This window comes from Geotrypetes seraphini, chromosome 5, assembly GCF_902459505.1.
Source record: "Geotrypetes seraphini chromosome 5, aGeoSer1.1, whole genome shotgun sequence".
NCBI classification, from domain to species: Eukaryota; Metazoa; Chordata; class Amphibia; order Gymnophiona; family Dermophiidae; genus Geotrypetes; species Geotrypetes seraphini.
Genome location: NC_047088.1, coordinates 267,578,531 through 267,604,252, shown reverse-complemented (window position 1 = coordinate 267,604,252; position 25,722 = coordinate 267,578,531). Strand labels below are relative to the sequence as shown.

The following is a 25,722-nucleotide window of genomic DNA, read 5'->3' as shown; positions in this document are numbered from 1 at the left end:
GGGGTAGAGAGTGCATTGAAGATGACCCTCATACTGAATGGCCTGTAGAAGCCCTTTCCACAGAAATGTGCAAGAAAGTCGAGGATTTAATTTTGTTAGACAGACGAATTAAGGTATCCCGAATAGATGAAGAAATGGGCATCTCAGTAGGTACAGTTTGGGAAATAATTAATGAAGTTGGGCATGTCCAAGATTAGTGCAAGATGGGTTCCAAGAATGCTGATGCCATGCCAAAAGGCCACGAGTCTCCAGTGCTGTCAGGAGAACTTGGAGATGCTCCGTGAGGACCAAGTGAATTTTTTTTTTCATTGTTTGGTGACTGGAGATGAGACTTGGATTATCACAGAGATCCTGAGTCTAAAGTGGAAGCATAAGTCATCCCCCACCCCAAGAAAGTTCAAGACAGAAAAATCTACAGGTAAAGTCATGGCAACTGTCTTCTGAGATGAAGGACTTTGCTTATGGAGTTCATGCCACATAAGACAACCATAATTGGGGAGTCAATCAAGGAGAAAAGAGGAGGAAAACTCGCAGCAAGCATGCTGCTTCATCACGACAATGCATCGGTGCACAAGTCACGACAATCTCAGGCTGCCATCTGAGAATGTGGGTTTCAGCAGCTGAACCATCCACCCTATAGTCCTGACCTGGCTCCCTCAGATTATTTCCTGTTCCAAGTTTTGAACAAATCTCTCCATGGACAGCGGTTTTCAAGTGATGAAGGAAGCTGTGACGTCCTGCTTTGATGGTCAAACAGAAGAATATTTTTCAAAGGGATTAAAGTCATTGCAGGAAAAATGAATGAAGTGTATGGAGCTTTCAGGGGACTATATTGAAAAATAAAACTAAATATTTGAAAAGTCTTTTCTTTCCTACTGAGGTAGATACATTATTGAACACCCCTCGTATCTATGCCATGCAGAATGTTTATTTTGTTTGATTGAATTCTCTCTTTAATATATAGCACAACCCCCTGTCCAATTTGATCTATATACTTGTACCATGGTAACACACTGTCCCATTGGTTATCTTCCTTCTACGAGGTCTCAGAGATGCCTATTATATCTATCCTTTTACTTAATGCAATATATTCTAACTCTTCCGGCATTTGCATATAGACATTTCAAACTATGGAAATGCTAAAGTTTGGAGATGAGATGGCTGAGGGAGATATGATAGAGGTCAATAAAATCATGTGTGTGGGGGGGAAGGGTAAATGCAAATTGCTAAATGAAAAAATACAAAAACTAGGGGATATATCATGAAGTTAAGTAGTACATTTAAAACAGATTAGAGGGAAAAAAACTCTGGAATTCACTGCCAGAGGATGTGGTAAAAGCAGTTAGAGCAGCTGGGTTTAAAAAAAGGTTTGCATAAGCTATTGTTAAGGTAGACTTAGGGAAAGTAGTATGGAATCTTGTTTAGGATTCTGCCAGGTACTTGTGACCTAGTCTGGCTACTTTACTGGTCTTCATGGACCTTTGATGTGACACTAAAGACTATGACAGTTCTTACACCCTGAGCAGTAGAAGTCAATGTTGCTTCTCTTGCAGTGCCACTACATTTGTGCTCAGGAGTGGCACTCGAATTTATGGTTTTTAAAAAGTGAGTACTACTGTAGATCAAGTGATTCCTTTTGTTCTTTCCCTGTCCTCCTCACTCGCATCTCACCATAAAACAGACAAATTGGGGGTCAGTTAGGAGTGTGCAGGACTTTATTCTTCGCTTCAGAAAACATTTGTTCCCACAGAGCTTCTATCAACAGCTCATAGAGCAGAAGAGCAGTTGCTGAAGTCATGCCATGAGTGCGTGGACAGTACTAAGGTTACAGTCACAAGATAGATCAGCTTGCTATCCATGCAAACTCCCGTGGCAGCATGCCACGGCACAGAAGGGCAGATTGCTCTCTTCCTATCTGCTTAATATGACTTGGTCTATGTTAAATCTGAAGTGAAATTACCTGAACAGAGCCCACTAAGTCTAGCCATTTAGAAACCTTGTGACAGATGATGTCAACTTCTGATCTTTCAATGTCTTCTTCTGTCCTTGAAAATTGCTTCTGGATCTGAAATCTGACAGGGCGTGAAAGAGTCACTCTGAACACCATATTCAATTACTCTGGTGCTGGAAATGTGATCTGCAAAGCCAGTCAAGTCCTGGTAGAGGAGGGAAGATGTTTGCCAGCCTTAGAATATTGCATGTGGCACTCAAGGCTCTTTATAACAAGCTTGTATGCATCTCAAGTGTGTACATTTTTCTCCACATGTGACAATGCTGAGTGCGTCTTTCTATGGTTGGTCAGAGGAAATTTCTCTTTTTGTCATGTTAGGGGTTAGGATAAAGGACACTTTCTAGTTGATAAGGGGGTTAAATAGAAATTAGAATTACAACAGCATTTATATTCTGCCACATACCAAACAATATTGGATCAGTGTGGATGAACAATATCAAGCTAGTCAGATACCAGCAAATTTACTCTGCTTTTTACCAAGCTGCGGTAGAGGTTTCTATCATGGCCCGGAGCACTAAATGCTCTGACGCTCATAGAATTCCTTTGAATATCGGAGCATGTAGTGCCCCGGGCTATGCTAGGAGGTGAGAGACTGATAAGCACAGATGGAGAGAGGGACCCTGGGGTCAAATGGTCATTTAACTCAATGCAGGAGAGTGAATGTGGAGTGCTGCAAGGATATGTACTGGGACCGGTGCTATTTCACTTATTTATAAATGATCTGGAAATTGGAATGAGTGAGGTGATTAAATTTGCAGATGACACTAAACTGTTCAAACGCATGCAGATTGTGAAAAATTGCAGGCAGACCTTAGGAAATTGGAAGACTGGACATCCAAGTGGCAGTTGAAATTTAATGTGGACAAATGCAAAGTGATACACATTGGGAAGAATAACCTGAATCAGTTACCGGATGCTAGGGTCCACCTTGGGGGTTAGCGCCCAAGAAAAGGATCTGGGTGTCATTGTAGACAATACGATGAAACCTTACGCCCAATGTGCAGCGGCGGCCAAAAAAGCAAACAGGATGCTTGGAATTATTTAAAAAGGGATGGTTAACAGGACTAAGAATGTCATAATGCCCCTGTATCGCTCCATGGTGAGACCTCATTTGGAGTATTGCGTTCAATTCTGGTCTTCTTATCTCGAGAAAGATATAACAACAGTAGAAAAGGTTCAAATAAGAGAAACCAAGATGATAAAGGGGATGGAACTCCTCTCATATAAGGAAAGATTAAGGCTCGTCAGCTTGTAAAAGAGACAGCTCAGGGGAGATATGATTGAAGCCTACAAAATCCTGAGTAGAGTGGATCAATTTTTCACTCCATCAAAAATTACAAAGACTAGGGTACACTTAGAGTTACAAGGAAAAACTTTTAAAACAATAGGATAAAGAATAGTTAAGCTCTGGAACGCATTGACAGAGGTTTTAAGAAGGGTTTGGACAATTTCCTGGAGGAAAATCCCATAGTATGTTATTGAGAAAGACATGGGGGAAGCTACTGCTTGCCCTAGATCAGTAGCCTGGAATGTTGCTACTCTTTGGGTTTTGGCCAGGTACTAGTGACCTAGATTGGCCACAAAGAGAACGGGCTACTGAGCTTGATGGACCTTTTGGTCTGATCCATTAAGGCTATTCTTATGTCTGAGGATCTAAAGGTATCTAAACAGTGGATGCTAAGCTGTATAGAAAGAGGAATAACCAGCCGAAGAAGAGAAGTGTTGATGTCCCTGTATAGGTCATTGGTGAGGCCACACTTGGAGTATTGTGATCAGTTTTGGAGGTCATATCTGGGGAAGGATATAAAAAGACTTGAAGCGGTCCATTGGAAGGCAAATGGTAAGGGGTTTGAACCAAAAGAAGTACGAGAAGAGACTAAAAGACCTAAACATGTATACTCTAGAGGAGAGGAGGGACAGGGGAGATATGATACAGACATTTAAATACTTGAAAGATATTAATATAGAACCAAGTCTTTTCCAGAGAAGGGAAAATGTTATAACTAGAGGGCATAACTTGAGGTTGCAGGGAGGAAGACTTAGGAGTAATATTAAGAACATAAGAACATAAGAAGGAGCCTCCGCTGGGACAGACCAGAGGTCCATCCTGCCCAGCGGTCTGCCCACGCGGCAGCCCATCAGGCCTATCGCCTGAACAGTGGTCCCAGACTAATTTTGTAACTTATCTTTAATCCTCTAATCCTATCCTTATAACCTACCTCTACTCCTATCTGTACCCCTCAATCCCTTTGTCCTCTAGGTACCTATCCAAACCTTCTTTGAAGCCCTGTAGCGTGCTCCTGCTTATCACTTCTTCTGGTAGCGCGTTCCATGTATCCACCACCCTCTGTGTGAAAAAGAACTTCCTGACGTTTGTTCTAAACCTATCCCCTTTCAATTTCTCCGAGTGCCCCCTTGTACTTGTAGTTCCCCATAATTTGAAAAATCTGTCCCTATCTACTTTTTCTACACCCTTCATGATTTTGAAGGTTTCTATCATGTCCCCTCTAAGTCTCCGCTTTTCCAGGGAGAAAAGCCCCAGCCTTTTCAGTCTGTCAGTATATGAGAGGTCCTCCATACCCTTTATTAGCTTAGTTGCTCTTCTCTAGACTCTCTCAAGTACTGCCATGTCCTTCTTGAGGTACGGCGACCAGTACTGGACACAGTACTCCAGGTGCGGGCGAACCATTGCATGATACAGTGGCAGGATGACTTCCTTCGTCCTGGTCGTGATACCTTTCTTAATGATACCCAACATTTTGTTTGCTTTCTTTGAGGCTGCCGCACACTGTGCCGACGCCTTCAAGGTTGTGTCTACCATCACTCCCAGATCTCTTTCAAGGTTGCTCACCCCTAGTGGTGAGTTTCCCATTTTGTAAGTGAACATCGGGGTTTTTTTCCCTACATGCATGACCTTGCATTTCCCTATGTTGAAGCTCATTTGCCACTTTTTGGCCCACTCTTCCAGCGTTGTTAGATCTTTTTGGCGATCTTCGCAGTCCTCCATGTTATTTACCCTGCTGTATAGTTTGGTGTCATCCGCAAACTTAAAAACCTCACATTTGTTCCTGCCTCCAGGTCGTTAATAAATATATTGAACAGGAGCGGTCCCAGCACCGACCCCTACGGAACTCCGCTCGTGACCCATTGCCAGTCCGAGTAGTGGCCCTTTACTCTAACCCTCTGTTTCCTGTCCGCCAGCCAGTTTTTAATCCATCGGTGGACCTCCCCTTGCACCCCGTAGTTCCATAGCTTCCTTAGCAGCCTTTCGTGTGGTACCTTGTCGAAGGCTTTTTGGAAGTCAAGGTGAATGATATCTATGGATTCCCCTTTATCCACCTGGCTGTTGATCCCCTCAAAGAAGTATAATAAGTTTGTGAGGCATGACCTGCCCTTGCAGAAGCCATGCTGGCTCGACTTTAGTAGCCCATTTTCTTCGATGTGTTCCCAGATGCTGTCTTTAATCAGCGCTTCCATCATCTTACCCAGGACCGAGGTCAAGCTCACCTGCCTGTAGTTTCCTGGGTCTCCCCTTGAGCCTTTCTTGAAGATGGGCGTGAAATTTGCTAGTTTCCAGTCTTCTGGAATCTCTCCAGTTTTTAAGGATAGGTTGCATATTTGTCGAAGTGGCTCAGCTATTTCGTTCCTTAGTTCCTTGAGTACCCATGGGTGAATGCCATTCGGCCCTGGCGATTTGTCGCTCTTTAGCCTGTCTATCTGCTTGAGGACATCCACCTTGCTCACCTCCAGTTGGACCAGATTTTCATCCTGTTTTCTCTTTGCGATCTCCTCGGGTTCCGGAATGTTGGTTTTGTCCTCCCTTGTGAAGACTGACGTGAAGAACTCGTTTAACCTGTCAGCTATCTCCTTTTCCTCTTTTACCACTCCCTTTCTGTCTCCATCAAACAAGGGTCCCACTTCCTCCCTTGCCGGTTGCTTTCCCTTGACGTACCTGAAGAATGATTTGAAGTTTGTTGCTTCCCCCGCCAGTCTCTCTTCATTGTTCTTCAACCACCAATCTGCAGAAAATTCCTGCCAGTCCGCGCAGGGCCGGCGAGATCATGGGGAGCTTCCGACAGTGGCTTTATCCCCTCCCAGAAGCTCTCGGTACTTGCCAGCGCAGTGATTCACTTTGGCAGCCTTGAGACTTTTGCTGAGTCGTGATCCACCTCTGATGATGCAACTTCCTCTTTCCTCAGGGGTGGCATGACCCAGCAAAGGACCCAAGGCTGCTGAAGTGAATCGCTGCTGCAGGCAAGTACTGAGCTACTGGGAGGGAAGTGGAGGAAGCCACTGTTGGAAGCTGGGAAGCTGCTGGATAAAGGAGGAGCTGCTACTGGAGAAGGAGAGATGCTGCTGGGAGGGGAGGATGGAAAGGGAAGGGAAGAGAGTTACTGTTGGATAGGGGAAGGAGGGAAGGGAGAAGGTAGAAGGAATAAAGGAAGGAAACAGCTGGCAGGGAGATTAGAGGAGGGGAAGGGGTCAGGCTGGAATGGAGTGAGGGAATGGGAAATGAGGGAAAGGGGGAGAGACAGAAGAATGAGAAAGTTGAGAGAGATTGATGCTGGAAAGGGGGTCAGCAGAGAAATGAGAGAGGGACAAAGATGCTAGATCTGATGTAGGAGAGATAAAAATGAAGAGAGCAGTGAAGCTGGAATGAATGTGAAAAGGAGAGAGCTGGCACAGGCTGGATGGAAAGGGGAGAGGGGCATAGAAAGAATGCAGATACCATATGGAAGGTGCACATTCTGGATTGAGGAGACAGGGCAGACACTGGAAGGAAGAGAGTGAAAAGAAGATGAAAGCAGAAATCAGAGACAACAAAAGTAGAATAAAATTATTTTATTTCTATTTTGTGATTAGAATATATCAGATTTGAAATATATATTCTGCTAGAGCTGGTATTAGACATAACTGGGGACTGCAAAGCCCAGGCAGTGATTCTTTAGCTTCCAGCTGGCTTAGGGTTCTCTCTGACTAGGGGGCAATTGCCCTAGTTGCACTCCCATAATACTATTCCTGTCATGTGTGACTGTGGTATTCTGTTAGCATGATATTTCTGTGTAGCATTCTGTAATAATTTGGCTTATTCAGTTTTCTTGATAGTAGAGGGGATATATGTGAAGCGGAAGGGAGATAGGGATTTTGTTGATCCTTGCTCTGTATTATTTATATTTATAAAATGACAATTGTACAGAATATTGTTTCTTTTTATACATGAAGCTTGTGCAGGTGGGATCAGATGGTTTGCGGGGACCAAGCTCGCAGAGACAGGGTGGAAACGGATTTTTTAATTTCAGTCTTAGTAGTTTGCCGGTCCACAAAATAATTCTTTTATTTCCGTCGGCCCACTGGTGTAAAAATGTTGAAGAACACTGACCTAGGGTACTACCAGGTAGACTTTGTTCTATGGCCCAGAAATATCAAAGAAGAGACAAGTTAACGTAATCAGATATTTCTAATGAGAATAACTAATAGGCAGACTGGATGGATCATTCAGGGCTTTATCTGCTGTAATTTACTATGCTACTCTAATGCAGTATAGTAAAGGAGGACCTTACATAATAATTATCTCTTCCTTCCAAGAAAGGGATAAAAGGAGTCAAGATTTTTACTCAATCTCTGATTTTTAAGCTTTCTCAACTTTGGAATGATCTTCCACTCCTTTTAAGGAGTTCCGGTTTACTCCAAGTTTTTCGTAAATCTTTAAAAACTATTTTATTTGCTAAACATTTTGAAAATTAATCTTCCGAAACTTAGTCTTATTCTTTATGGTTTTTATTTGTTAAGTTAATTATTGTAAACTAAGACGAGTTTTCTTGGACTGATATCTCGGTATATAAAGTCAAGCATTAGATTAGATTAGAATAATTGAAAATTAACAAAATTATATCAAATATTCTTGAAACAAATGTACCTTTAAGTTTGTGAAATTTCAAATAACAAGAAATCTTTCTTAGTTCAACTGGAAGAGAATTCCAGTATTGTAGTGACTGAAAAACAAAACTAACTGAGAGGCTGATTCTATAAACAGCGCCTAGAAAAATGGTTCCTGACGTACATCAATCACACTTAGGTGGCATTTACAGAATCGTGGCTAGCAGCGCCTATGTAAAAACTGAGGCACCTGAAGCATAGGCCAGGGCTTTAAAGACCTACATTTCAGGCACCTAAGTTTTTGGAGAATTGCACTAAGTCAATCTCCGCCCATATTTCGTTTTTTAGCCCGTTGTCCCCAAAGAGCCCAGAACGGGTTACAGGCTTAACTTACCTAATTTCTGTAAAAGTTTACGATACAAGTTTTTATCCTAACTTGATACATGCTAGGGGCTAATGATAATATACAGTTTGCTGGTTAGAATTTGCTATGATGGTCCTTATGATGCAAGGTTTTCAGTACATGTTATACCTAATTTGACACACAAGGTTACAGTTATCCTTATGTGACACATACTGGATCTGGTACCAATATACATCTCTTTGTAGTCTATTGGTCAAGGGTAGGTGTTTAGGTGAAGATATGTTTTTATTGCTTTCTTAACGCTGAAGAGTCCTTCAAGGGATCTGATCTGCAGGGGCAGTCGATTCCAGTGACTCAGTTTGAAGTGGGAGTAGGACTGTCGCTTTGCAGTTAAAGGGCATGACCAGGGGGTGTTTTGAGGCGTATTTTGTCATGGGAGTGAAGGGACTGGTTTAGCACATACGGAGGAAGCTTACATTACATTACATTACATTACATTAGGGACTTCTATTCCGCCTATACCTTGCAGTTCAAGGCGGATTACAAAAGAGCTAACTGGACATTTCCAGTGAAGTTATAACAGTTTTGGGGTTTTTTGTTTTTTTTTGGTTACAAGGGAGGAGAGGTACCTGGATTAATTCTGGAAGAACTTGCATCACATAGGCCGGTGCCATGTCATGCAAGGATTTAAACACTAGCATCAGGCATTAGGTGCTGCTAAATGCCATGCGATAGGCACCTGTCTTTTATAGAATCAGATAGGTTTTTTTTAACCAACTATTGAGGTTATTAAGGGTATTTTGCCAACTAAGTTAGGCACTCTTATAGAATCAGCCCCTGAATGAATAGATTTAAATTTGACACCATTGAATGATGGCTATTGTAAAACACAAGAATCTTTTGATCTAAGGGAAGGTTAGAAGGTTTAGTTAATATAAGATTAATCATACTGCATATTTTGGAAATAACCATATAACATTTTATGACCCAAAGTGCATAATTTAAATTGACCATGTGCTTGTATTGGGAGCCAGAGTAACTCTATCATTTTTATGCCATTAATCAACTTCACTAGGTGTCCAGTTTAACTTGTAAGTGTCAAAGAGCAGTCTTAGGGCAGCAAGTGTATAACGAGTTACAGTAATCAAACTGCGACAGCACCAGTATGTGGACCATTAATTGAAAATGATCTTGATTCAAAAACTTCACATGCTAAAGCTATTGCAGTCTGAGAACTTCAAATCAATTGCTTAACTTGCTCATTCAAAATTGATAATCTAATAATATCCCCAGAACTCAGTTTTACTCTGAATAGTAATCGTTTTATTTGATAGATACTGTAACTACATAAAGATGACACCTGCAGACCATAAAGGCTATTGTTTTGGTGTACAGGTGGGCTTTGGAGGGTTCACCTTGTGCGAACCTGGGACTTTTTAATGTGCCCCTCTGATCTGCTCTGCTAAGTGTGGCCAGTTTGCTAAGAATGCTGACTGCTTGGATGGCCAATGGCTTGTTTTTGTGCGATTTTCATTTGGATGTTTTCATATTTGATGCACTAAGGGCCAACGAATTAAGATGCACTAAAGGCCAATTCGTCTAGATAGGACATTAAAAAAAAAGATTTATTGGATGTCTTTCCCAAAACCTCTAAACTTAGACTTAGATGTCCTATCGAAAATGCCCCTCTGTAGGTCCTATTCCTCAAAAATCCTGCAAACCATTGTAAAACTAATCCTCCTAGTGCAAAATTCTCCAAAATACTCAAAAAGGCAATATGGTCCACCAGATCAAATGCTGAAGGCAAGTCAAATTCAATAGAATGACTTGATAACCCTGGGACAGAAAAAATCTAGCTCATGCTAGTAAGGAATTCAAAAGCATCTCTGTACTAAAACCTTGCCTAAATCCTGATTGAGTTCTTAAAAGTAAGTCATGTTAGTCCAAGTAATCTTCTAATTGTATAACTACAAAACTCTCCATAATTTTTATAAACAACGGGATATTGGCTATAGGCTGATAATTACATACTCGAGTTGCATCTAAAGATTGGTTTTAAAATAATGTCCTCCATAATATTAGGGGACAGACCTACAGACAAAGGGCTCCTTTTATCAAGCCGCGCTAGCGGTTTAACGCGCGTAATAGCCGCGCTAGTCGCTACCGCTTCCTCTCGAGCAGGCGGTAGTTTTGGGCCAGCGCAGGGGTTAACGCGTGATGAAAAGTCACATGCATTAACCCCGCTAGCGCGGCTTAATAAAAGGAGCCCAAAGTTTCCACTATTAAAGTAAGTCAGATTTTAAAAGCTGAAGAGGTTGTTGCTAAAGAAGCCAGAGGAAGGATATCTAATTTAGAACATTTTTTATAGAGTAAATCAAACTCATTCATACTAGATTTATTGTCTATTTTACCCTATATTGTTGTAAAGATGTGGAACGATCTACCTATGGCAGTTTCAGAAATGGCTCAAAACGTTGAATGATGTAAACATTTTGTAATTTCCCTAGATATGACTAGATTACTCCATAGTATTGTTATCCCCATTGAACTTATCAAGTTATATGCAGGTTATAAGCACTGTATTGGTATTTGAACTGGAATGAGAGAAATTTTTATCCTCCGTCTATTATCGATGGCAACCTTTATGTTCTTATGATCATGTCTGGTGCTACAATCTGAGTTCAGTAGAATGAAATGCTATGGTAAACAAATGTGTTCTTAAATTAATTTTAAATTGTTTGTAAGTGGTCTCTGAGTATAAACCCGAAGTAGAGTACTAAGAAAAATAAGGCACTGTTTTCTTGTTGACTCCCAATGGATCTGCGAAGGATGGGGAAGAGCTAATCTATGATCCAATGAGCAGGGACATAGGGTTCAGTTAAACAGGATAGATAATCTGGAATCCCATCACGAAGAGCCTTGAAGGACTGATCTCTTTTTCTGCATCTACAGTACATTGGACCCCCAATCTATTTAGAATTTGGCTTAAATCTTGGCTCTTCATGATGGGATTCCAGATTATCTATCCTGTTTAACTGAACCCTATGTCCCTGCTCATTGGATCATAGATTAGTTTTGCCCCATCCTTCGCAGATCCATTTACCATGGCATTTAATGGCATGGTCATAATGCTGAACCCTGCAAAGAAAACAAGGATTGTAATATTTAAAAAGATTGGTCTACAAAAAACTGGCATAAACCTTCCTTTTGTTTTATTCCCTATATGTTTTCTTTCTACTTGATTATTGTAGTTCTTGCCCTTTTCTCTTTTGTTCCCATTTGTCTTTGGTTTTAAATGTTTTTAATAATTATTGTTTTTAATGATGCTCTGTCATCATAAATATGTTTGGTTTTGTTTTTAGTCAATACACGTTTTTATGACTTTGTACACCGCCTAGAAAGTTGATTGGACAGTATAAGAAATTTTAAATAAACTTGAAACTACAGTAGTTTATACAGGAGCTTAACATGGGCATAGTAGAAGGTAGGTAGACCTTCCCACTATATAGAAAATTACAGATATACATAAAATCCAAAATATAAAACCATGGAGATTTGCTAGGCAAAAAATTAGGTGGGAGTCAAAAATGGCCTTCAAATAATGAAAGGAACTACCTGGAGGTTATGATTTCCAAAAAATAATTGGGACAACAGATGGAGGGGTGATGTACTCTGTGACAATATTAAGAAGTAGTCAGTTTTCTATTAACTAATTAGCACCTCTGTCAAGACACAATTATAGAGGATGAAGATTAATAGTTATAGGGTCATAAGAAATACTAAAGGACTGAAAAAGATATTAAATAAAGAGGTGAGAGAATAGACCCTTGGGTAACAGCAGGGGACAATAAATAAACAGCTGATAGGCCTGATTTAGTAATTGAAGAAATGTGGTTTTGAAGACATGAAGAAAACCAATTAAAGACAGTACCTGATATACCTATTGGAGACAACCTAAACAAAAGAAGAGTGTGGTGCATCTAATCAAATGAAAGAGCTGCTGTCAAGATGACTATGAATCTCATTAATCAAAGATGTTATTATGGTTTCTGTATTGTGGCCAGTGTGAAAACCCAATTGTCTTGGGTGTAAAATGTGGGCTGATTGTGCCATAGAAAGGCAGTATATCAAAGGCCAGGATTCACTAACCTGCCTGATCCCACGAATTCAGGAAACTCTAGCATGCAGATGAGGGCGATCAGAGGAACGCTCCCATCTGCAGGCAAGGATCACACTATAGCGATCCCCGCGCATGTGTAGACCATCTGTAGATGGTCTGAGCATGTGTGGGACCTCCAGGCCGTCGGAGGTTTTTCCCCCCCTTTTTCTTCTATTAGCGCAGCCAGGGAACCTGAAAGAGCTCTAAATTCACCGAAGCTCTCGAAAAAGACAGCCATCCACTTCCTTACCTGCTTTAGCTGAATGCTTCCTTGCCTATGAAGCATCTCTCCAGCGCCAGTCTCAAATTACCCAGATGAAGTCCCTGTTCTTTCCCCCTGACGATAGGGTTTGCTTTGTTCCTCTTGTCCCTTTTAGATCCCTCAAACTGATACGCCACCTTTGAATCTCTTAGCAGAGGAGCTTTCGCTGAAATGAAGCTTTCACACCTGACTACAACTCGCCCGAGACCTCAGATTTTTGGGGGGCAATCGAGCTAATCGAGCGGGTTAAAACCACGGGCTTGCAGTGCGGAGAAGGGTGGGAGAGTTGGGGCAGGCAGGCAGGGTGTTCGGGTTTGGGGCAGGCAGGCAGGCATGTTCGGGGCTGCAGGAGGCATTCGGGGCAGCAGGAGATCGGGGCTAACAGAGCAGACAGTAGGGCTGCAGAAGGCAGGGCAGTCGCAAAGGGCTTCAGCGACTGGTCCTCAGAAGTTGCTATTTTTTGATTGGCCAGCCCAGTCGGTCTTGCAGGGTTTTGTTTAGTGAATCGTATCCCAGCCTACATTTGCATGCCATTGCCCTCATTTGCATGCGCGGATCAGAGGATGGTCAGAAGACAGGTAAGTGAATCGGGACGGGGTCGCTAAGGAGTCGCAAACCGATCAGTACACAATCGGTTTGCCCATTGTCTCTTCTTCTCTTTGGCTTTTACCTTTGAAGTTGAACATAGCCGTGCTCACTCGGAGTCTGTAAGCTTTTTATCTCAGCAAGGCAAATATTCTGAAGCATCCTCTGGTTTCACAGTTCCAAGAGGGGGGGTTAAATCCACCTCAGTCCTGACTCACAGTGTGTCTAAGTAGCACATTGACCCTCCCACACTGCTTAGAAACAAAAATCTCAAACAAAACCTTGCTCTTTAGATGACAGTCTTAAAAGTGCACAAACTTTGTGCCGAGGGCTCTGGCTCAGCAGGAGGAATGCTCTCAAAGCTTTCAGAGATTCCTCTGTGGAAATTTTTTCCTCCTTGCTCCACCTAACCTACTAAGCAAGTGAAACATTTTCTTCCTTGGCAGTCTGCCTCTGCACAGTGTGTCCTAGGATGTACCACAAGGGGGCAGGTGCTGCTATTTCCAACATAGTGATGGACAAGTAAGAGCAAGTGCATATCACATGGGTGGGCATGAGACCTCTCATCCAAGCTCTCCCTCCTCTCCACCCCTCTGTACTTTTTCAAAGCCTTCATTTCTGTGCTGTTCTCTTGAGAAAGCATTGAGTTTTTATAAATGCGGATGAACGCTTGTCTAGTCTACCCAATATCTTGTCCTCATCGGAACTTTTCAGACAGTACAACTGGATGTTTTCAACAAAGAAAAATAGCTGATCCCAGATCATGCATGTCAGTGGTAGTATGAAAATATTAAACAATAATGCTGCGCCCTGAAGCACTGGGGCACTCCACATGTCATTTGATACAGAGAAGATAAACTATTCCCTCTCATTGCACAACATTTTCTCTCCTGTCCAGGACTTCTCTCCTACCCCATCCTCTGACAAACCGGGGAGCATGAGGTTATGGTCAATTGTGCTGAACACATGATTCCCTCCCTGACAGCTGTAGGTTGTCAATCACAGAAAACAGGGCTGACTCAATTCTATAATTACCTAGCAAACCAGTATCTTCACTGAACTACAGCTTTTCGTATAACTTGAAATAGGGGGATCGACTCTGGGTGATGTTTAATTCTCTGGCTCCCTATCTTCCCACTTTGGCTTTTTCACTAGAGGTCTTATTGAAGCTCTCTGAAAGGAATAAGGATAGTCAGTTATAATTGACGCTACACAACCTTTTCCTCATCTGGATCTGATCTGACAGACATACAGCAGATCTTAGCCTACTAACCTAGGGTGAGCAACCACAGTCCTTGATGGCTACTCCCAGTGGGGTTTGCAAGACTTCCACAATGACTATGTATCAGATGCAAACAGATCTCATGCATGCTTGCTGTGGAACTGTCTTGAAAACCCAACTGGATTGTGGTGTTCAAGGCTTGGGGTTGTCCACCTCTGATTTAACCTACCTACACTAATAATGTTGACAGTTTTCTGTCCACCATTCCAGGTATTTGCAGATTTAATGTTTTTAGTTGAGCAGAAGAGGCAACTTCCAGACACATTAGTTTGCCAGGTAAAACAGTCTTCTCCAAGAACTGTATTATCTTCCTTGAGCAGTGTCTCAAGATCAAACGTACCTGAAGATCTGTTATCTATATGGAAAGTTAAAACTATGAAAATTTCGCAGATTGTTCAGATATGATGGTTATAAAAGGTACAACTTTTCATATAGGGCACCCGTCCGTGAAAAAGTAAAGGTCATTAACTGAAGCAGGAAATACAATATTTAAACATTCAGGTATTTCTACCAGTAATGATCTGGGGGGGGGGGGGGTTTGGGGGGGAAGGTGGATTTCACCTGCATGCCATTGAATAGAATTTGAAAATATGGAATTCAGCCACTGTTCAAATGAACTTTATGTAGGATAGAACGATCTTTAGTCCAATTTATTGCAGCATGATAGGATTGATCCTGCCTGCACGTCCTACACAATCAGATTATATGTAATTTCACTGAGGTTTAACGATTTATGGATTTCCGTTATCCTGTGGATGCTAATTCCAATAGCTAATGATATTGTTTTAAGGATAATGTTATTGCTACATTTGCATCCTGATTGCTGATATGTGATAGCATAGCAAAGACTATTCTATGTTTTTTGTAATCCACATTGAACCTTATTGATAAATAACATAATATAAATCCCTCTAGATTAGATTAAATTAGATTAGGCTAGATAGATAGGAGGGAGCTCCAGGATGAATTGCATAAGACTGTAGATAGGAGACAAGGGAAAAGGGTCAGTGACCATCACACAGAGAGGAAGATAAGAGGAAGCTCTGGGGTGGAGTATGTAAGACTAGAGATAAGACAAGGGGACAGGAATGTAAGACTGGAGATAAGGAGACCAGGGGAAAGGGTTAATGTGCATCACACACAGAGGCCGATGCTGTAAAGTATACTAGGCTTTGCTCACTGCTTGACTTTAATGCAGAGTTTTGAATAGACCCCAATGCACAGTACCTTTGAATCCATGCTAATGAAGTTATTAAGTCCCCAAGACCACAAGGCTGAGTTCAATACTTGAGACTATAATACAAGGTCTGAGGAGGAATAACAAGTCAGTGTTACTGAGGATTTCATGCCTGATCTCTGTCTTTACTGTGAGCATCGAAACCTGCATGTTTTCTCTGGCTTCCATAAAGGACTGCTGCAAGAGGATGCAGTAGTCATTTTGAAAAGGCTCTGCAAATGGCAGAAGTGAGGGGGCTGACCTCCTGCCCCCTGCCCCCAATGACTCACTGGACCACTAGGGGGTCTACTTGCCACGAGTAATAAAGGGTCAAGAGTAATGGATTTGATACACTGCCAAAGCACTTTACATATATTATACTGTATACAGGTCCTTTTTCTTCTCTAGTAGATTCACAATCTTACGTTTTGTACTTGGGAGGGAACGAGGGGGCATTGTTAGATGGAGGTGGAAGGAGACTGGGGATCTGATATTTAACTGGGGTGCATAGTTCTTATGTGGGCCCAGCCCACACACATTTAGTTCCCAGATATTCAGTGCCAGTTAATGGACATGGCCTGGCACTGATTACTGGGGACTAATTCAGCCAGTGACTGTATGCTTTATAAAGATACAGACCATTGCCAGCTGGTGCATGCCTGTTTTCACCCTGATCTGGTTATTTAGTTCCTGAAACAACTATTTGGCTAAATTGGGCTCTGTGTTCAAAACATTCCACTCTTCTTGTATAATATAAGTGTTTTTGGTATTTTGTACTTCTGAAATTTTTGTGGCCTGCTCACAATTTCCTTCAATGCTCAGCCATAGTGCGGGAAGAAAGTGAAAAGGGGGTGGAGGGAGGGAACTGGAGGTGGAGGCACCTTGAGGAGAGACTTCACTGTAACAAAGAGGGTTTGTGAAATGGATGTAGCAATCAAATCTTTCCCACTCCCTTAAGGGTCCAGGAGAGGGCACTTCTTTCCCTGCCCTTTACCAAACCTAGAGATTCTCAGGAAGAGGCACAAACATCCCCCCCCTATGAAAGCCTGAACTACGGAAGAGGGGTGATGTTTCCCATCCAGAGCCCAAAGGGCATCGGCTCTCTCATCATGTCCCTCAGCACATAGAAAAGCAAACAGCTAGTAAAGAAAGGCTGAAACAATAACACACCATAGGGCAGAAAAAGCACAGGCTGTCTCTCTTTAACTCACACAACACAGTAACAGAAACCAAATCACATGGCCGAAAGCACTGGCTAATCCCCAGCATCTCAGGTCTGGTCCCAGTTTTTCCTGCGTGCTGGCTCCCTCCTTGCGCATCCAGGCCATGCTGTGGGCTGCCAGTTGGTGCCCTGTCATTGTGCTTCTAGGAGGGAGGGGTGAGGAGAGTTTCGTCAGCTGGGCACACAGCATCTCCATCACTCTCTCCCCTCCCATTGTTCTCTCTCCTCCGCTCTCTGGGAGAAGCCTGCCTGTTCAAGTTGCAGAAGGTCTCAGCCGATTTCTTCCACTGGGAAGGCATTCCTGGATGTTTCCTGCCTTGTTTTCTCTCTGGAGTTGAAGAGCCTGGAGACAGATATGAAGAAGATCTGGGTCAGGAAACACTTCCAGGTAAGAGGCCCCCACCGAGCTCACATTTAGCTTTGCTGGGGCAGAATCCAAATACAGAAATGCAGCTCCCACCATCTCTGTGCCATCCTTAACTGGAGGACGAAAGCCAGTGATGTCTTTTATGTGTGCATGCATTGCATTCACTTGTGCTGGCGGGTGTGTATATGTATGCAGGGATGAATACACTGCTAAGGCTAGGGATATATGTGCTGATAGGTTGAGGGTTGTGTGTATTTATGAATGCTGGTATTTCTGTTGACATGTGTCTTTGTGAGCAGGGCTGTGTTACACTGGTGTGTGTGTGCATGCTGGTCTTTTATAAGGAATGTAAGAATGGCTGGATCTATATTCAGTGTTGTAGAACTACCTAGCTCTTGGACTGCTATTGCATTCCCTGACATTATTTGTGGTTTTGTAGGGGAAGTTTTGCCCCACTTGAGCCAGCCACATAACTCTCTAATGAAACCTTGTGCTTAGAAAAATGATTTAATTTTCTTCTATCTTAACTCAGTGACATGCCCCAGGGCTTCTTCCAGAACTGCTCAATCTTGCATCCTCTATTCAACCACTAGGGGTCCTAATTGTGCAACGAGCCTGATCTCCTCCCCCAGAGGCCTGGTTGATTTTCCTAATGGCAATGGAGAATACTGGCTTGTGCCACTTTCTTGTAATTTCCTAACAGTTTTCCATGGAATAAACCAGGAGCAGAGAATGAACTACTCAGCACCTGTAGGCAGTTTTGCAAATGTGGCAAACTACAGCTTCCTTACCCTGAATCTGGTGGTCTGTTCTATGGGGCTTTTTGGTTTCATTTCATGTTCATTTCAGGATCTGCAGAAAATAAACCAAATCAAACTATTAAGTATTGTAGGGTCTAGAAAAAGGAGGACGGATTCAGACATGGAAGTAAAAACCCAGATGTCTCAATCTGTCCTCCTTTTTCTGGAGCCATATGGCAACCCTAAAGCGTTGTGCACAGTATCTCCAAAAAGATATAGTGGAAATAGAAAAGGTTTAAAGATGATAAAGGGGCTGGAACTCCTCTCGCATGAGGTTAGGACTCTTCAGCTTGGAAAAGAGAAGGTTGAGGAGGATATGATTAAGGTCTACAAATGTGTCGAATGGGTAAGAATCAATTTTTGACCCTTTCAAAAAGTACAAAAACTTGTGACCTGGATTGGCCACTTTGGAAACAGGAGAGTGGCCCAGTATGGCTACTTTTATGTTCTTGTGCTGCCTTTCCCTTCCAAGCTCCTGTGTAGAGATGCAAGTGTTTCAGTCTGTATGTAGCTGGGACCCTCACGACGCTACATGTATTCCAGTAGGCCAAATTATTACCCCATTCTTATAAGCCAATTGCACTGGTTGTACAGTATTATCTTTAGCACAGAGATGCTAAGTGCTCTCTAGAAGAGCCATGGGCTTAATTTGCAGATAACAAGGAAGTGGAACTGTGGAGCCAAGAATGGCTTGGGTGGGCCAGGAGCAAGAGGGATTACAGTGACTCTCCAGGAAGGGAGGGGCCCTTGTCTCCAGGCTGCTCCCCCACCAATCAAACCCTGCAACTGGCAGAGAAACCAACAAGCCAAGGGTAAAAATTAAATTGCAAAAACACCAGATCCTTGTGAGATCTAAACTAAGATATCAATGATGTCTGTGGCCAAAGAACTGATTAATTCTGAGGAAAACTTTCCAAAAATAATGAAAGGGAGAGAAGGAAAAAGCCTCAAACTGACCTGCTGTATATAATTTCTTTAGCTAGCAGATTGTTATTATATATCCAGTTGATATTCAAAATGAGTTGAGTTACAGGGAGAGGCTCCTGCTGCTTAAATTGCATTCCCGACGCTTAACTAAGCAGAACTGCTGGATATTGGCTCTGACTGGCCATTCTTGAAGTGGGCTGGAGAGTTGGGTTCTGAGGGTAGAGTCAGGGAGGAGCTGACAGCTATTCAGAACCAATGGCTGCTTAGCTAAGTCACCAAATAGGAACACATAAACAGCAGTCCTAACTATGGTCATTTAGCAATGGATGTAAACTGGAATGTGCATTGGGTTCTCTCCTCCTTTCCACCCCACAAATCCAGAAATCCCACCCCCCAGGATCCCTTCTCCCTCCCACCCCTTGGAAGAACCCATTATGAAGAGGTAGCCACAACAGGCAAGAGAAAGTGGCCATCACTCTTACCCATTTCCCACTAGAATGCCAGGAATCAGGCAGGTAGGCCTATGGTGATATTGGGGTTGGAAGTAAATACCTGAACCTGGAAATGTCCAGCTCACCTCTTTTAGTAATCTGCCTAGAACTGTGAGGTTAAGGCGGAATAAAAGTCACTAATGTAATGTAAGGTGTGTGTGTGGGGGGGGGGGGGGGGGGGGAGGATTGGAAGGAAGGCTTCAAGTTCTTTTAGGGGGTGGGAGGGGGAAGAATTCAGTACCAGGCCAGATATCCTTATGCAGGTCCCAGCTGATATTCACCTGGGATTCTCATAAGTGTGTTATGTGAGTCCCCACTGAAGATTGGCTGGAACTCATATAAGACCCAGAGGCTAGCACAGGGGTGGGCAACGAGGGCCCCAATCCAGTCAGGTTTTCCCCAATGAATATATGCATGGGATTTATTTGTATACAATAGAGACAGTGCATGCAAATAGATCTCATGCATATTCATTGAGGAAATCCTGAAAACCCAACTGGATTGCCGCCCTCAAGGACCGAAGTTGTCCACCCCTGGGCTAGCACATAACGAATTCCTCCTGGATATTCAGTGCTGCTACACAGACATGGCCTGGTATTTGAATATCTAGGGCTAATTCTGACCACCATGGGCTTAATATTGACCAGTCTATTTAGTGTGATCTGCCGAGAGAGTGGTGGATCATTGGAATAGACTCCCACTACAGGTGACTGAGGACAGCAGCGTGACGGATTTTAAGAGGACATGGGATACTCACGTGGGATCTCTAAGGGAGTGAACTCTGGGGGGGGGTGGATACTTGGAATGGGCAGACTTGGTGGGCTATAGCCCTTTTCTGCCGTCATTTTCTATGTTTCTATGTTTCTATTCCAAAGCGGAATACAAATTAATCATCGTGCAAAAATATTCTGATGCCATCCTTAGTAACCTCATCACAAAATCTCCATTACCAGCACACTGTGGAGAAATACAAAACCCTATAAAAAGACAGTCCAAACCTACTTAGCAAATCTGCCCATATCCAAACAGCACCAGAGGGGCTAATTCTATAACTGTGGCATCTGTTACTCATAGGCCCCTACTTTCCTTTATAGGCGATAGACATATATATATATATATATATATATATGCTTTCAGGCACGAACATTTACGCCAGCTGTAGAGCTGGTGTGTTTGCGCCTAAATGCCAGAGATACTTATATAACTTGTAGCATTCTATAAGTCATGTGTGTGAGACTTTACAGGATTGGAGATGAGCAGACGTGGTAACAGAGAAAAAATGGGAAACTACAGGACTCTTGAAGGAATCCAATGGTGGAAAATCATGCCAGACAAATCTGATTGATTTCTTTAACTGGATGAACCGAGAACTGGATCCAAGAGATGAAGGTTTCAGAGAAGGTTCATGAATAAACGGAGTGGCTGAAGTTAGGAGCCAGAGTGGTTAGAAACATAGAAACATAGAAAAATGATGGCAGATAAGGGCCATAGCCCATCAAGTCTGCCCACTCTGTTGACCCTCCTCCTTAGTCTACTTTCCTAGAGATCCCACTCCTAATGACCCATCTCCTTAACTCTACCCTCTTAGGGATCCCACATGGGCATCCCATTTACTCTTAAAATCTTGCACGCTGTTGGCCTCGATTACCTGTACCGGAAGCTCGTTCCAATGATCAACCACTCTTTCAGTGAAGAAATACTTCCTGGTGTCGCCATGAAATTTTCCGCCCCTGAGTTTGAGCAGATGCTCTCTTGTGGCTGAGGGTCCAGGAAGGCGAGTGGTGGGGGCTGATTTGTAAGCAGCATTGCGAAATGGTTAAAAGAAAAAATGAATAATATGAGAAGTGATCCAGAGGCCAACCAAATTTCGGTTTCAATTACACAGATGGAACTGGCCTCAAATCCTTTTCCTGCCTGGTTTCAGTTTTGGTTTCAATTTCAGCCAAACTAAAAATTTGTGTTTTGTTTGTTTATTTTCGAAAATTGTTTCCCGCTTAACACCTAGGCAGGTTACAACCAACCAAACATAATCCATCAACAAACAGAAAAAAAAAAAGAAAGAAAGAGAAAACCAGTATCACACCCCCCCTTCTATTGTGAAAAACTCAGCAGCAAAACTCACTGACAAACAAATGAGCTCTGAATTGCTCAATGTTTTTACATCGTCGTAATCTACCCGGCAATGGATCCCTGGAGTGATCCCCAGTTGCTCCTGTCCATGCTGGTTCTGCTTTCAAAATGTTTGCCCCAACTACACCACTAGACTACCAGGCATTGTAAGATAATGTGGGGGAGGCATTTTCTTTTTTGCATGTAATGTGGTTGGAAGATCATAACTGCATTACTTTCTTGATAGTTTATAGGATAAATACAGAGCTTCAAATACATGCAAAAGTTTAGTAGGAATTTGTCTGTAAATTTGGGATGATAAACTCCATAGGATATGACTTCAACTGTCACTCCAAATGTGGAGTAAAGTCAGCCATTGTACTCGTAAAAGCACAGTGGCTTTTAACTTATTTTCATTAGCTGAGGTCTGTGTGTGCAGATGCTATTTTGTTTGGAAGAAAATATGGTCTTTCATTACTTAAATGATATATATTCTGACTTGGATACTATGTCATGTTATGTCTCTAAAAAATGGAGAAACCCATCAGGCGTTCCACAGGGGTCCTCTCTATCCCCACTACTCTTCAACGTCTATATATCTTCACTAGGCATGCAGCTGGCCCAACAGGGTATAAAAGTATTCAGCTACGCGGATGACTTCACAATCATTATCCCATTCAATACGTCTCCCTCCGAAATCACCCCCACAGCAACACAAGCACTAAACCTGATGGAACAATGGACCTCAGAATTTAAACTGAAACTCAATTCAGATAAAACTAAATTCTTCATAGCCTCGCCACTCTCAAATATCACGACAAAATCACTACGCATAAACAATCTTAACTACCCCATTCAACCAACAATGAAGGTTCTGGGGGTAATACTAGACCAAGGTCTAACTATGAAAGACCATGTGGACTCCCTAGTCAAAAAAGGGTTCTTCACTCTCTGGAAACTTAGGTCCATAAGAGCATACTTCGACGCTTCAGCATTCAGAATACTGGTACAATCCCTAATATTAAGCCACCTTGATTATTGTAACATCACCCACCTGGCAATTTCCCAGAAGCAAATGCAGAGACTACAACTGATACAAAATGCAGCAGTCAGGCTGATTTTCGGGCTGAAGAAGTCCGATCATATAACCCCTTCCTACCGACTCCTGCACTGGCTACCAATGGAGGCACGTACGAAGTTCAAGCTGGGATGTCTATGCTTCAAAGTACTATCAGGTCTAGCCCCTAAATACATAACAGACATCTTCTCATACCCAACCAACAGACATGAGAGAAGAATACACCTGAAATTCGTCTCCCCACCAGCCAGAGGATGCAAATATAAGAGATACCATCAACAACTTCTATCCTATCAAGCAGCCTTATGGGGCAAAGACTTAGATAAACTAATTACACACACAAACAACTATGGAGAATTCAGGAAACACCTGAAAACATACCTGTTCACAAAATACCTAGGCAACGAACAAGGACAATAACCCCCTTCGTAATCACTCCCCAAATCTGTTCTTGTAAACTGTTAACCCCAATCACTAACTTCCAACCCTGTGCAAACCGCAAGGTACTTCACGACCCTACAGTACATAAACTGTTGTTATTATCATTAATGCTGTTACTATCAGATGTACACTGCAATATTCTGTTAAGTCGCCGTCTGTACAATTTCTCTTTACTGTAAACCGCCTAGAAGTCGCAAGATTGTTGGCGGTATATAAGAATAAAGTTATTATTGTACTCGTAAAAGCACAGGGGCTTTTAACTTATTTTCATTAGCTGAGGTCTGTGTGTGCAGATGCTATTTTGTTTGGAAGAAAATATGGTCTTTCATTACTTAAATGATATATATTCTGACTTGGATACTATGTCATGTTATGTTACACTGGGCTGACATTCCACAACTATCTTAAAAGTTCTGAGGATACTATTTTGGTGATTCTAAAGTAATATAAAGAAATAAAACATACTGTGAAACCTTTTTTATTGTTTTAACTCAATGCCTTTTATGATGAGCTTTTGAAGGTAACTCTTCTTCTTCAGATCAGGAAAAGCAAATGTGGACAAATATCAGAAAAACATGAAAGTATTTTAAGGATAGAAAGAGGGAGGGGTGATTGGGTGGGCAGGAGACAGAAAGCTGGCAGAGCAGTTTTAAATAGCTTTATATTGGGAAACAAAGCCCAGATCTTGGTTAAGTCCTGTCTGGTAGGTGTCAAAATACCTTAACATTTTGATTTCAAAGGTTTTAGGTTCTTGGATTGTCTTAAAGTTCCTTTTTAGTATTCTCACCATAAAATCATTGGTACAGTGGTCAGTGTTGTCCGACAGAGGTGACATCCTGGCTGGTATTGCAATTCTTAATATGAGATCTATGTAGATTGATTCTGGTCTATAGCATTTGGCTTCTTTCACCAATGTAGCTTGCCTCTTTGCACTTTACGATGTCTACCACATTAGAAACATAGAAACATAGAAATAGACGGCAGATAAGGGCCACGGCCCATCTAGTCTGCCAACCGCAATGACCCTTCCCCACCTAACTCAGTGAATAGATCCCACGTGTCTATCCCATTTGGCCTTAAAATCAGGCACGCTGCTGGCCTCGGTGACCTGAAGTGGAAGATTATTCCAGCGGTCAACCACTCTTTCAGTGAAAAAGAATTTCCTGGTGTCACTGTGCAGTTTCCCTCCCCTGATTTTCCACGGGTGCCCCCTGGTTGCCGTGGGACCCTTTAGAAGGAAGATATCTTCTTCCACTTCGATGCGACCCGTGAGATACTTGAACGTCTCGATCATGTCTCCCCTCTCTCTGCGTTCCTCGAGTGAGTAGAGCTGTAACTTATCCAGCCTTTCCTCGTACGGGAGATCCTTGAGACCCGCGATCATCTGGGTGGCCATTCTCTGGACCGACTCTAGTCTCAGCACATCTTTTCGGTAATGCGGCCTCCAAAATTGCACACAGTACATGGTGTGGTCTCACCATGGATCTATACAATGGCATAATGACTTCAGGCTTACGGCTGACGAAACTCCTGCGTATGCAACCTATGATTTGCCTTGCTTTGGAGGAAGCTTGCTCCACTTGATTGGCAGCCTTCATGTCCTCACTGACGATCACCCCTAGGTCACGCTCTGCTTCATTTCTTGTTAGGATCTCGCCATTTAGGGTGTAAGTCTTGCAAGGATTTTGGCTGCCCAGGTGCATGACTTTGCATTTTTTGGCATTGAAGCTGAGTTGCCAGGACCTAGACCAGCGCTCCAGTAGTAGTAGGTCATGCATCATGTTGTCGGGCATTGAATTTTTGTCTGTTGTACTCTTGGCCACTACATTGCTTAGGTTGGCGTCATCAGCGAATAATGTTATTTTACCTCGGAGCCCTTCTGCCAAGTCTCATATGTAGATGTTGAACAGGATCGGGCCCAGGACGGAGCCCTGTGGCATTCCAATGATCACCTCCGTCGTTTCGGAGGGGGTGCCATTCACCACTACCCTCTGAAGCCTACCCTCAAGCCAGTTCCCAATCCATTTCGTCAACGTGTCGCCCAATCCTATAGAACTCATCTTGCTCAGCAACCTGCGGTGTGGTACGCTATCGAATGCTTTGCTGAAGTCCAGGTATACGATGTCCAGGGACTCCCCAACATCCAGCTTTCTCGTCATTAGACGATGAACATGTGAAGGATCCCTTTATGCTGAATGTTTTTCCCATATGAGTGACTGTTGGGTCCTTCGAGATGTGCTTGCATAGTTTGCAGTTCGTCACACCACGAGGATGTGTGCCATTCTCTTCTTCATGGGTTTATGTGGGGAGCTTGCTTTTCACCAATTTTTGTTTCAAATTAGGTGGTTGTTGGAAGCCAGCACAGTGGGAGCTGGGAATATTTCTTTTAGTAATTCATCTTCCTGGAGTAGTGGTTGTAGATTTCTTGCCCATTATCAGTAGCATGGAATATTGCTACTCTGTGGATTTTGGTCAGGTACTAGTGACCTGGATTGGCCACCGTGAGAACGGGCTACTGGGTTTCTTGGACC

The 25,722-nt window shown here is 42.7% G+C and overlaps 1 protein-coding gene across 4 annotated transcripts in view; it reads left to right on the top strand.

The window, feature by feature from the left end:
• Window positions 1-25,722, top strand: part of SPEG (striated muscle enriched protein kinase) — a 543,710-nt gene that overhangs the window by 35,003 nt on the left and 482,985 nt on the right. The window contains exon 1 of one of the 4 annotated variants that reach the window (XM_033947132.1): window positions 17,206-17,366. The exons of the other annotated variants lie outside the window; for them this stretch is intronic. Coding sequence (XP_033803023.1) covers window positions 17,334-17,366 — 33 coding nt within the window. The 5' untranslated portion in view covers window positions 17,206-17,333. Of the gene's footprint in view, window positions 1-17,205; window positions 17,367-25,722 lie in introns of those variants that run through there. 4 annotated transcript variants of the gene reach the window in all.